The following is a 12,485-nucleotide window of genomic DNA, read 5'->3' on the forward strand; positions in this document are numbered from 1 at the left end:
TCCTGGGCGAAGGGGGGCCGAAGGATTGAGGTTGGAGCAACCAACCCAGGAAGCTGATGGGGGTGGGACAACTAGCAGACAACCTCAAAGCTGGCTGAGCTTGGAGAACAGGGGTTCACTTACCTTTGGAGACTGAAGAGGCTTAGAAGGGTGAGGGGCAGGAGTCCTCAGCCTCTAGAAACCTTCCGTATCCCCCCCTCCCCAAGGCCGCCCGCAGGCCCAGACGAGGTATCCAAGGGGCGGGGCGGGAGAGGCGAAGGGAGCGGCCAGTGGCAGGCGCGCGGGAGCTTAGTTGCCAGAGCATCTCTGGAGAAGCCGCCTTTTATGGGCGTTATTAGCGCCCCTGTCTAGACTGGAGACGACACCTCCTCTGTGTGTAAACAGAGGCGGCGGGCTTTGGCGCGAAGGGGGATGGTGAAGCAGCCCTCCCCTTCATTGGCCACCGGAAGATCAAGGCCTTTTCCATCCTCCCCCCCCCCCCTTCCCCTGTGCTCCCTGTGATGTCAAGGTCAGAAAGACCTAGTCATGGTCAAGGCTAAAAGAGGAAGAGCCTGGTTGGTTGCTAAAAGAGTCTAGCCCCCTCCTCCTTCTCCCAGAAGCCCCTCGCTCCTCAGGGCCCCTCAATCCTGCACCAACCAACGAATGTCTAGTTACACGTCTGCGAGAACCGGCACTTAGAAGTTTTGTTAAGGGTGGGCTCCAATACCACCTAAGACTGACTCAGGAGGATCCTGGGTGGGAAATTCTCTTTGAAACAGGATGGAGCTACAAAGAGGTCAATTGCAGGGACCCCAGCTGGAACGGGAGGGACTTTTTAGAGAGATGTCGGCTTTGCACCCACAGTGAGTGCTCACCTCTCTCCCCACTGCTGACCCAGCCGCCTGTGAATCAATCTCAAGAGAAGATGGTCTCAAGAGCAGACAGCCATGAAGGGATCTGCTGAGAGAATTGCTGGCCTTACTTCCTCAGGTGGGTTCCTGACTCTGGGACTACTGGCCAAAGAAAGGCCTATCTTGAAATGCTGAGTGAGGAAGTTTTTTTTTCTCCAATCAGAAAAAGATCTAGCTGAACCATCCTTGGCAGCCTAGGAGAATGACCTCCATAGGGTGAGTCCTGTGAAGCCCCAGCTCACTAGGCACACTTCTTGGCCTAGGGCAAGTGGGGAGTGGCATCAGGCTATCAGAAGGATACAGCCCTTCAGACTAACCTCTTGTACCCTCCTATTTGCCTTCACTTGTAGCCAGCCTAATTCTAACACCAACACTAGGAGACTGGCCTTGGAAAGAAAGACTTTTGGTGGGGAGGGTACTGAGGATTGAACCCCAGGGTGCTCTACTATTGAGCTATGTCCCAGCTCTTTTTAACTTTTTGAGATAGGGTCTCAATAAGTTTCTTAAGGCCTTTTTCCATTGCTGAGGCTGAGCACAAACTTGTGATCTTCCTGCCCTAGCCTCCAAAGTCACTGGGATTACAGGTTTGTGCCATCATGCCTAGACAAAAGATTTTTATTATAGGTGTAAATAAAAAGGAGAAAATGCACTCTACACCTTGGGATAAGTGTGCCAACTGACAACACTTTCATTTCTACACTTCCATACAAGCAGCCAGGACATTCTCAACTGCTCAAAGGCTCTACACACACACACACACACACACACACACACACACACACACATACATCCCTTCAAGGAATATCTCACACAGTCACCAGTGACAACTCTTGGATGAAGAAAAGGGACCAATATAATTGGGAAAGAATATCCATTTCCCAACTTTGCCTCCCCAGAACCCCCCCCCCACACACACACACACATACAATATTTGCTTACTGTTATGTGAGATATACCTCCAGAATTAATTTGGGCATGATAAGCCTCCAAAATCAGTGTAGATATATTTCATCAAGTACTTGGGAGGATTCTAAACATGCTGGGGCTCACAAGCTTTCAGAGAAAACACAGTCCTTGCTTGCCTTGCCAATGTCCTAGTGCACCTTCAATCACCCACTTTTGGGGACTTTGAAAGCATCTCTCAGTATGGAAGACTTGATTTCTTTCTTGTTTTCTCCCTACTCCCCACCCCACCCTTTTCTTTTCTTTCTTTGTTTACTTCTTTCTTTTTTTTCTTTCTTTTTTTTTTTTTTTTTTTTTTTTGTCAGTGCTGGGGATTGAACCCAGTGCCTAGTACATGCAAGGCAAGCACTCTATCAACTGAGCTATATCCCCAGTCCCTGTTTGTCTTTCTTTTTTCTTTTCTTTTCTTTTTTTTTTTAAGAAGGGCTTGCTGTAATGCCCAGGCTGGCCAGAACTTTTGGACTCAAGCAATCCTCTGGCCTCAGTCTCCAAGTAGTTGGGACTTCAGGTGTACCACTATGCCTAAAACTTGGTCATTTGGTTAAGTATGGGTTTGTGTGCAGAAATAGAAGGATCCCTCAGTCCTCAGAGAACTCTAGACTTCTCTTTACCCACTGAGTCCCCAACTTCACTTGCATCTATTACAATGTCACAGGACTACCCCTAACAGTCAAGAGGACTGGGCTTCAATAGTCCCAGGATTCTCTCCACTTTGTTCCTTTCTCTAATCAAACACACACACATTTAAACTTCAACTCTCTATCTCAGAAGACATTCAGAGGGTTTTGGAGAAGAGTTGGTATATTAGATGTGGAGAATAAGGACAGATGGAATTTAAAATGAATTTTTTGGGGGGTACTGAGAATTGAACCCATGGGTGCTTAACCATGGAGCCACATCCCCAGCCCTTTTTATTTATTTATTTTTAAAAATTGAGACAGGGTCTCACTACATTGCTTACAGCCCTTCAAAGTTGCTGAGGCTGGCTTCGAACCTGTGATCCTCCTACCTCAGCCTCCTGAGCTGTTGGGATTACAAGCGTAAGGCATTGCACCCAGCAAAAAAAGAATTTTATTCTTAGGAGATTCACCTATTACCTCTCCACTACCTAGTATGTGGTTCTCTGGTAGTCAACCCAGTGTTGAGACCAGTGGAACAGAAGTGGCAGCCACATCTCTTGTAGAGCCTCTCAAAGAATAAACTCTTCAGGCTGTTTGTCTCAGGCTGTGTGTGTGTATGTGTGTGTGCGCGCACGCGCAGGTGCACACATGAGCATGTGTGAACTTGTGCTTCACTCCCAGAAAAATTATTTAAATGAAAATTTAAAAGCTAGAGCCCCATCAGGGAAAAGGAAAATGGAGAACTCTGATTTCCAACCTGATGCCTCCAGTCTTTCTATGTCTCAGGAGAGGAAAAATATTATATATAAATAAAAATTGCTGCAGTAAAGATTTAATCTGAGATAACATTGTTTTAGGCTATATTGCTTTTTAAAAGTCTCTTAACCTGACAACTTAACGATCTCATTAACTCTGCCAGATAGGGAGATAGGCACAGACGCGACAAGGAAAACAAATTAGTGGCAGCATCTACACAGGCTCCTGATTGCCTGCAAGACTGGGGTTCCCAGAAATGCTAGAGAGTAAAAGCAGTGCTGGCTTGGGTAACTGGGGGCCCTAGGGATCTTAGTGTTCTGACCTCTCCTCATAGGTTGACAGAAGAAAATACTGCACTCAGGGAAACTGGATCCTAAGCTTCCTTGGCAGACTGTGCCTATCTTATTCCAGCCTCAACTCCAGCCCCAAGCTGGCTGGAGGAATTTGGGACCCTCTGATGGCAGTAGGACCCCCGGATGGAGCCAAAGTTTAGCTTTCCATCCCTGCAGCTGCTACCATAAGCCCACTCAGCTCCCAGTTGGGATGCTGCCTACTCAGCACCCAGAATGGATCTGAATTTCAGTTATTATTTTTTATATATTTTGTGACGGTGAGGATCAAACCCAGAGCCTCATGCATACTACTCAAGCACTCTACCTCTGAGCTATACCCCCAGCCCTAAGCCCCAACTATTAATGGAAATGGCCAGTGATGTACTTTTCTCATCCAACTACTTCCATGCCTTTTAAGTTACCAAACATATTTTTTCCTCCCCTAAGTTTGGTGTCAGCATGGGAAGTTTTCTCTTGCTTGAATAGTACAAATAGTTCAAATCCTAAGTAAAGCAAAATACAGCTTGGGGGATCTACCCAGATGGGGTGAATCTATACTCTTTCCCCTGCCCATTCTGGCTCAGTCATTAGACATCATTAGATGGCTCTGAGAAGCCAGTGGACAGAAGGGACGTCAGAAGGAAATCTGAGCAATGAAATCAAGCCAAAAAAAAAAGATATTTTATTTTAAAAACAGGTTTGTGGGATTTTTCTGTTTGCATTCAGTACATTGTCATTCAGACATCACAATACTATATACAGATACACAACATTTAAAAAAGAGCCTATTTCTGATGGACATTTCAAAAGAACACTGTTTTGTAATGCGCCAGTGCGAAGAAGGAAGGAGGTGAGGGGCCCCCACAGCACCAAGTTGGCCTTTGAGAGGGGAAATATTAGGCAGTATCTACATTTAGCTGGATAATGGAGGACCAGTTATTTTAGGCTCCTAGAGTAGCTCCTCTAGCTTTCCTAGGAAACTCAGTAAAAATGAAAGTGTAAATCCTCTCTCTTCAGCTATTGTTTTGATGGAGAACTGACCAGAGAAAGATTCTACTGAGGCACCCACTCTCCATCCCCTTCAAAGAGAAGTTTATTCTTTTTTTTTTTTTTTTTTTTTTTAATGTTCTGTTTCTGAGCCTGGCCTAATTCCCAACCTCACCAAGAGAGATAAAGAGGAAAGATAAGCCACGTTTAGCACTGGGGTTGGAGTTTTGTCCTCCTTGAATTTCCACATGAGTGAGAGAGAGAGCATAGAAGGGAGGTGGTGGGGACAAAGGCAGCTTCAGAGAGAAATTGTGTTCAGGTTGGGATGGGGTTAAGGGATGCACCAACTCCAGGTTTTGTTGAAATAGGAAAGAAAACCTAAAAGTTCTAAGCAAGATCTGTACTCCAATCAAGCTGCCAGGTCCCCAATAATTATCATCAATATTATTAACACGACTTTAAAAATATGCACAAAAATCGTAACTGGAAAATCTTGCCTATGGAATGCAAGAGGGAGAGGGAAAAGGAGAAACTGGAAGGGAAGTACAAACTCACCAGATCCTGTGCCCAAGCCACACCCCTAAGAAGGGTCTTCTACCATCTTGGGCATAGGATGAGGCAAGGATAGGGTCATTTGGGACACCCCCCCACCAACCCTACTTTGGTTGGAATGATTGGGCTCTCCGCTGCCATTCCTCTATTTCTGGTGAGGCGAAGGGAGACAGCCAGAGAAGTAGAGGCCCACGTCCTTCCTCGCCAGCTCCAAAACAGCTGAAGCTCGGTGAGTACCCTCTGGATGGGAGAGGGGGCGGGGATGGAATGGGGATTTAGGGCAAGGCAGAGCGCAACCTCGGAGACTCTGGGCCTCCTGGCGCGGGGTCCTCTTTCTTGTTAACATTAAATACTGCATGGGCGCAGCGTCCTTCGTGGGTTCGATTATGGTACAAAGCGGCGACATAAATAGACGGGGCGGGCTGCGGGGTGGGCGGTCAGGTGGAGTGGAGATGAGGCGCTTTCGATTTGCTGACCACCTTCTTCTCTTTCACCCGGCGGTTCTGGAACCAGATGGTGACCTGGCGCTCCGAGAGGTTCGTGGTAGCAGAGATGCGCCGGCGCTTCTCTTTGGTGATGAACTTGCTAGCCGCATACTCCTTCTCTAGCTCCTTCAGCTGCACCTTAGTGTAGGGCACACGTTTCTTGCGCCCGCGCCGGTAGCTGCTCACTTCAGGCTGTAGGGGAACCACATCTGAGGGGAAAGAGAAGGCGGGCGGGAGGAAGTGAGGCAAGCGGCTGGATCTGGCTAGAGGCCGCAAGCAAGGCTATGACACTGCTGAAGCACAGGGTTTGGGCAGGGACTCAAAGAGGGCCCGAGGATTGCTCTGCCTAAGCAATCCTTTGCACCTTTGCTATTAACAAAGACAGGAATAGGGTGAGACCATTCTGGCCTCTGGTACAAATTTCAGGGGAAGAGGCGCCAAAAAGTCAGTGATTAAGATAATATTTTAATGCAATGTTTAAAATAATCAAAATGAATGCAAAAAAACCCCCACAATAAGCAGAATATCAATTTAAAAAATAAATACAGGATCAGTATTACTGATTTTTCATTTTGCCTCGCGCTCCAAAATGGCTCTGCATAGCTCTCCTTATTAGGAACCTTGAGCCTTCAGAGGGGAACCTCTAAGGACCTGCCATGCCTATAGGATCCCGGGTATTTAAAAAAATACCTTCCTACAGTTGGCTCATTGGGTGCCTATCAGTCTATACTCTGCCCCATCATCAGAGGAAGGAGTTCTGTTGTATGCGTGTTCTCGGCTTCAGTGAGCACAGACAACCAAATGGGTTCTTACGCCTTTGGGCACTGGCCTTGCAATAGAAATCTGAGGTACCAACATAAAATGTCAGGAGAGGAAGGGTGTCCAGGGGAAGCCAGCCTATTTGGGGACCAATCACTCTAAAATTGGGGCTCAATGTTGTAAGCCACCTAACAGCAACCAAGGTGAGAAGTCCTGTCTCAAGGCATTGGAAATCAGGTAGTGGGGGTCCACACTCAGGTCCCACCCAAACAGAGCAAATTTGGTCCCAAACTCTTCACTGTTCCATTCTTTTAAGGCTAAAACAAACTAACTACATTCCATGAGAGTCCTAATTCTAATCCTAACCTTGTCATTCCCATCACAACCAGTTCAGTTTCTTTGGGCTCTGAGAATTTCACAGGAACTGAAAACAATATGTGACTTATATCCCTGTCTTCTACTCTACCCTCACCCCTGGCAGTAAAGGTCACAGAAACACTTTCACAGGGAAGTGGGGAATGAGGAAGATTAACTGAATAACTCAACTCTCAATTTTTTCCACATAAGTATTATACTTCATTAGGTAGAAGCCAATGAGGGAGACTGAAATATGTGAAGTTTCCTCTTCATTCACACTATCCTTTGGAGTTCAGAGTGAAGATACAAAATTCCTCCTGAAATGCTTCTTCATACCCCACCCACACAAAACACCTTCCCTGCACCTACTCCCATTGGGTCTGCACTCTCCCAGGGATGCTTATCTATACATGCTGGGGAAAGAAGAGTTCACAATCAAATGTAGGGAAAAATAAAATGCCCAGTAAGAAAACAGGGGTGAGGGAGTTCCAATAGCCTGCTTTGGCTGTCTTCATGGTGACAATTTCTCAGGAAAACTGTGCAGCTTTTCATTTTTCTCTGTCTCTGTACAAATAAAGCCATTTTTTAAATCTGAAAAACAAAATAACTTCATTTTAACAGATAAGATCCTTTAAGTTAAAAAATGAGTTTTAGGTACAAGATAATTTTTAAAAATTCTTAGTTCTCAGTTTGTTTTTAGATATGACCATGATTTGAGAAATTGATGATTCAGGGACAAGAAAAAAAAATGAACAGGGTAAGTAGTGATACAATGAGTTTTCTGTTTTTGCTTTTGTTTTTAAATCCTCAGAACATTTCCTCAGGTTTATTTTGTTAAACCCATTTAACCAGATCAGGAGCCTGAGACTCAGAGAGGATAAAATAATTTAAACGTCAGAATCAAATTTTTAAATTCAGATTCTTTGAACTCTTAATATAATAACATCATATGTTTTAAAATGAAAATAGGCCATGTAGTATAACTCAGCTTTAAAACACCCCTTTTTAAAAATTTTTCCTAGAGAGCAAAGATAGATTTTACTTCCTGAATTAACCAAATAATTGTCCCTGATTTTTTTGCTTCACTTTCTGTGAACTCTTACAATTACTTACCTAATTTTGACTATCTAAACTCCAACTCTAAATTTCTAGTGAGGTTTAATCCACAAAACCCTTAAAAAAAATCTGTTTAAAAAGCAAACAACTAGTCTAAACTGGTTATTTTCTCTATAGGATGACACTAATTGATTTGACCAAGATTTTCATTTTTCAATTTCAGCCAGAGTGCAGGCTGTCTGGCTTCTTTAGGAAATCCCTCCAGTCTTGACTTTTCAAAGAAGCCCCCCTTTCATTGTCTGTGGCCTTTTGGAAAGGAAGTAGGATCTACAGATGTGGAAACACCTGGTAGATGAGACCTTGAGCTGTGTTTACACTGGCTAAAATAAGTGGGGACTTGGCTATTAATTTCACAACTACTCCCTCCCTAGACTCCCTCTAGATCTCATACACAAATCACTTCATACCTCTCAACCTAGTCAACACCTTTGAGGAGTGAATGAAAATTAGATCATTGCTTAGCCTTAGCTTTTTCTTGGAGCCCAAGGGGCTTCCATGTACAGGTTCTCACAGCCAACCCACCCTTTATTACTCACTCCCAAAAGCAGGCTCTGGGCTCTGAAGACCATGTTGTCCAACTAGAAATCCAGCTAGCTGCTCTTCTCAACCCAAATCCAAAGGCTTGTCAGCAGGGATTTCTAATATGGTCCAAGTCATCAATGTTTCTTTCTCTCCCCCTTAACCCCATCTCTCTTTCTTTTTCTCTCTCTCCCTCCCTCTTGAATTCTATCCTGGATTTTGTCTCTCTCAGTTTAAAAAAAAAAAAAAGAAAGAAAGAAAAGAAAAAGGAAACGGTGTCTACACTCATCATAAGACCAAAAAAAAAAAAAAAAAAAAAGAGCAATGAAGCAAGGGTCTGTATAATTGGAAGAAGGAAGAAGCCACAACACATCTCCCTAATTATCTGGATCTTTCTGAACAATTGCCTCCATCTCCCACACCAGCCCAGACTGCCATAGATGAGGTTTCTCAGAGCCAGAGGCACTGAAGAGAGACAGTGGTGTTTATGCCTAGATGTTGCCGAACAAACCACAATTGCATAGACAGAGTTATCTAGAAATCTCACTACTTCTAAAAGATCTGTGTGGGTAGAAAGATGGAGGGTGTCTGAAGATAATTTCTTTTTCATCTGACTCTCGCCCAGACCTCTGCATTCACTGAGCTACACCATCCCAATCCTATTTCTACGGAGTTGCAGAGGCACGCTGGGTTTTATATCCATTCCATGCTATAATTTTCGAATGTATTAAACCTCAATTGGGCTGTATTTTTTTTTTATTTCAAAGATATTTTTCTCTAGGAGGCTGTGATAGAAAAGTGTTTATTTTTAGCAGATTTTTTCCCCCTGAGAGCCTTTGAGATGTTTATTTTGATCAAAGATATTCCTGAGCTTCACTCCAATCCTTTATCCCCACCAGGATTCACATGCAAATCATGGATATTAGAGTAGCTCTTTCTCTTCTACCTCAAGACTCTAAACACATTGTCCATTGCTGTAGGCCTGGGTGCTCCCACCCACAGTGGGCCTGCTGGGCACCTGCTCTCCTGCCTATTGGTCCCATTGCATGGTCCATGGGGTCCACTGCTCCAGAAATTCATACTGGACCCTCATTTTCTAAGGAACTTTCTGTTTTGGTCAAATAGAGAATTAAAGGGCAACCTCTCTATAATACATTATAGTATACCTACATGTAAACTGCCTATCTTCTAGAAATATTTCACATTAGGCAGTTAATAAAAAATCATGTAACATTTAGTTCTTACAACCAATAAAGAGTAGGTGATACATGATACCATGTACTAAAATTATATCATACTTAATTCTGATAGTCAGAAATGGGGTGACTTGTGTTGGTCCCACCCTGGTATAAGGTGTGTTAGTAAATTTCATAATGGTTACAGAACATTGTCTGCTACTCTCTAACATCATTCAGTGATTCTTCACCATCTACCTCTCTTCCCAATCCCAACCCGGATACAGAGGAATTTTAGGCCCACCCTTAGGAGGTCTTCAGGTCTATGCTTTCCAATGAAAATATCCCTGGCCCCAGCACGTGTAGCTAAGGGGGCCTTTTAGGCATTATAGGGAGATATCTGGGGCTGCTCTGGTCCCCCAAAGACCTTTGAATGCATCACATCAGAAGGAAGGACCTTCTCTCACTGAGCTCTGCTTACAGGGACAGCAGACTCAAATGCTGGCTTCTCTAGACCCCAGAGAATCCTTATTTCTCAAGGAAATGGAATCCAAAACTACTGATGTGGTTTTGGGAAATCTGGGATTGGTCTTTCTCCTCTGGGGAAGGGTGGGAGTTATAGAAACCTTTCCTATTCAGAGATAGTATCCGTTGAAAAAAGAATAGGTCATTAGTATATTGTCCTCTCACATACACAGCTATGCAAGATTCAGGGGTCCCCAGGCAATGGCCTGGACCCCAGATCCTCACAGGTCTTCTTACTCCACCCTGCATCCACAGCCCCTCTTCCTCTGTCTGGGGCACCAACAACTAACTCTTTTTTGACCACATTTGGGAGATGTGGAAGTGGAGACATTCATGGGATTTGAGCTCAGCATACCAGAGTGCCAAAGAAAATTTAATAGGGCTTGCATCCCTCTCCTCTCTTGTTCCTCTCGAGATTTTAGCTCTTCGAGACCCTTAACAATCTGAGTATCTATGGATGAATTTTTTAAATAAATCAAGAAAAAAACTTACAGTTCTACAGTATCTGGCAAATTAGATTGCTATTTTTTAAAAAGCACTACTGCCTGAATGATTCTGAAAATCCAGGCAAAGAGAGGGCTCTTATCCCCTCCTGCAATTATTCAGCGGGTTGAGAGTTTTGTCCTAGATTTCAAGGCAATGGAGGCCCATTCCACCCCCATTCTGACCAGCCAGCGGGTTTAAGGTACAGTAGCTCTGCGTGAGGCTGGAGCAGGAAGGGGGAGGAAGAGGTGAGCTCCTGACCCGAGCCCGAGCCCGTGGCCGGGCGCTCGGCGCCTGTGATTGCTTCACTCTCGACCCGGCAGCTCCGGGGAACGTGTCGGAGCAGATTTCTCCCCAGCGCATTCCTCAGCTCAGCTCGCCCGGCCGGCTCCATCGACAGCCCAGCCGAGCCGGCGCGCCGGGGCCAGACGGCGGGGGTGGCTGGGGCGCGGAGCCCCGGGGCAGGCAGGGCGGGAGGGGTCCCCGGCGGCGGCGGCGGCGGCTCTCGGGCCCCTTCCTTACCTGGGAAGGGAGACTTCCAGAGGTGGGCGGACTGCGACTGCTCCTTGGAGCAGTACACCTGACTGTCCCAGCCATTGGAGAGAGCCCAGTGCTGGTAGCCTTCGACCGGGATGAGCGCGTCGTGACGCGGCTCCGGGTGCCCGCTGATCCCAGGCACCACCGACACGTCCAGGTAGCCGGGCATCGCCTGGTAGGAGCTGGCGAAACTGGGGTAGAAGGCGAACTCCTTGGCCCTGGAGGACAGGTCGTCTCCGGGCAGGGAGCCCGACGGCTCCGGGTACTTATCGCCCGGGTGGTAGGCGCAAGGCTTCTGCTGCAGGTTCACGTTGTGCGACAGGCGGCAACCGTAATAGCTGCCCCCGAATGGGTAACCATAGCCCAAGGTGGCGCTGGACGAAGTGGGGGGCGCCGGCGGCGGGGCGCACTGGCGCGCCGCCTCCGGGGCCGGGATGTCCGTGTAGACGGCGCTCTGAGGGGCTCCCAGGGGAGCAGGCGGGCGGCCCAACACCGGGTGCGGAAGCAGGTCGCGGCAGTGGCTGGCCGGGCAGCTGCTGCCCAGACCGTCCATGCTTGGGGCTTTGCCGGGGCTGGCTCCGCTGCAGCCGGCCCCCGTTCCTCCCGCACCACCTCCTCCCCCGCCGCCGCTGCCGCTCTCCGCCGCGCTGTCCTCATAGACGTACATAAGGCTCTCCGGCCAGCGTGGATGCAGGAGCAGCGAAGTCGTCATGACATGATCTGCTCGAGCTTTTTAAAAACTCCACTTGCCAGAGGCAGCGAGCTAGGGAGACACCTCGCTCCCTATTTCCCTCCCCCATCCCTCCTCCCTTCCCTCTCCACCCCACCCCTCCTCCTCCTGGTGCTTCCACCTCCCTCCACACAATCCCTCTACGCATGCGGGAAACACTTCATTAAGAAATCCACCGGCTTCCCTCCCACCTCCCCTCAGCACTCCTTCCGCTCCCACGTGACGGCGGTCGGCGCACGTGACGCTCTGGCTGAGTCTCCAGGGGTTCCCTCCCCTCGAAGTGGGGCGGGGCGAGAAGAAATGAGGTTTTTGCTGATTGGTTCTCAGGAGGGGAAAAGGAGGAGGGAGTTGAGAGATTTAAAGGGACAGGGTGACGCCCCCCTGGCAGGCCCTGAACGGGAGAGGGAGGAGGGGGTGGCTGAATTTGGCCGACGCAAAGGGGCCAGGGGAGGAAAGCGCTGTCTCTGGGCACCTCCCCCGAGGCTCTGGATGTGCACCAGCTAGACAGACCCCTACCTCCAAGCCAGTCGCTTTGACTGCCAAGTCCTTAGATTAAGGCTTGGAGCTAAGAGTGGGGCGAAAATGGATTTTTAAAAATAATAATAAATGAAGAAACTAGAAAACAGGATGGAGTGCTCGGCTGTGGCAGGCTTCGCTCCAGCTCGCTGCTGGAAAGAACCGAAGACGCCGGGCAGCAAG

At 47.3% G+C, this 12,485-nt stretch overlaps 1 protein-coding gene across 1 annotated transcript; it reads right to left on the reverse strand.

Annotated features, from left to right (window-relative positions):
• Positions 1 to 5,537: 5,537 nt before the first annotated feature.
• Hoxc13 (homeobox C13) lies at positions 5,538 to 11,768 on the reverse strand. The gene is made up of 2 exons (XM_027950089.2): positions 11,042 to 11,768; positions 5,538 to 5,794 (listed from the first exon to the last, which is right to left on the reverse strand). Exons 1-2 carry the CDS (start codon positions 11,766 to 11,768, stop codon positions 5,538 to 5,540), a joined length of 984 nt encoding a protein of 327 aa, XP_027805890.1.
• Between the last annotated feature and the right edge of the window lie 717 nt (positions 11,769 to 12,485).

The sequence above is a fragment of the Marmota flaviventris genome, chromosome 3 (genome assembly GCF_047511675.1).
Source record: "Marmota flaviventris isolate mMarFla1 chromosome 3, mMarFla1.hap1, whole genome shotgun sequence".
Lineage (NCBI taxonomy): Eukaryota > Metazoa > Chordata > Mammalia > Rodentia > Sciuridae > Marmota > Marmota flaviventris.

What these genes read in the sequence shown, in the direction of transcription:
- Hoxc13 (XM_027950089.2), bottom strand. Translation starts at nt 11,768, where the DNA reads ATGACGACTTCGCTGCTCCTGCATCCACGCTGGCCGGAGAGCCTTATG. An exon ending in CTGGAAGTCTCCCTTCCCAG is followed by an intron (nt 5,795 to 11,041) that starts GTAAGGAAGGGG and finishes CTTTCCCCTCAG; the next exon opens with ATGTGGTTCCCCTACAGCCT.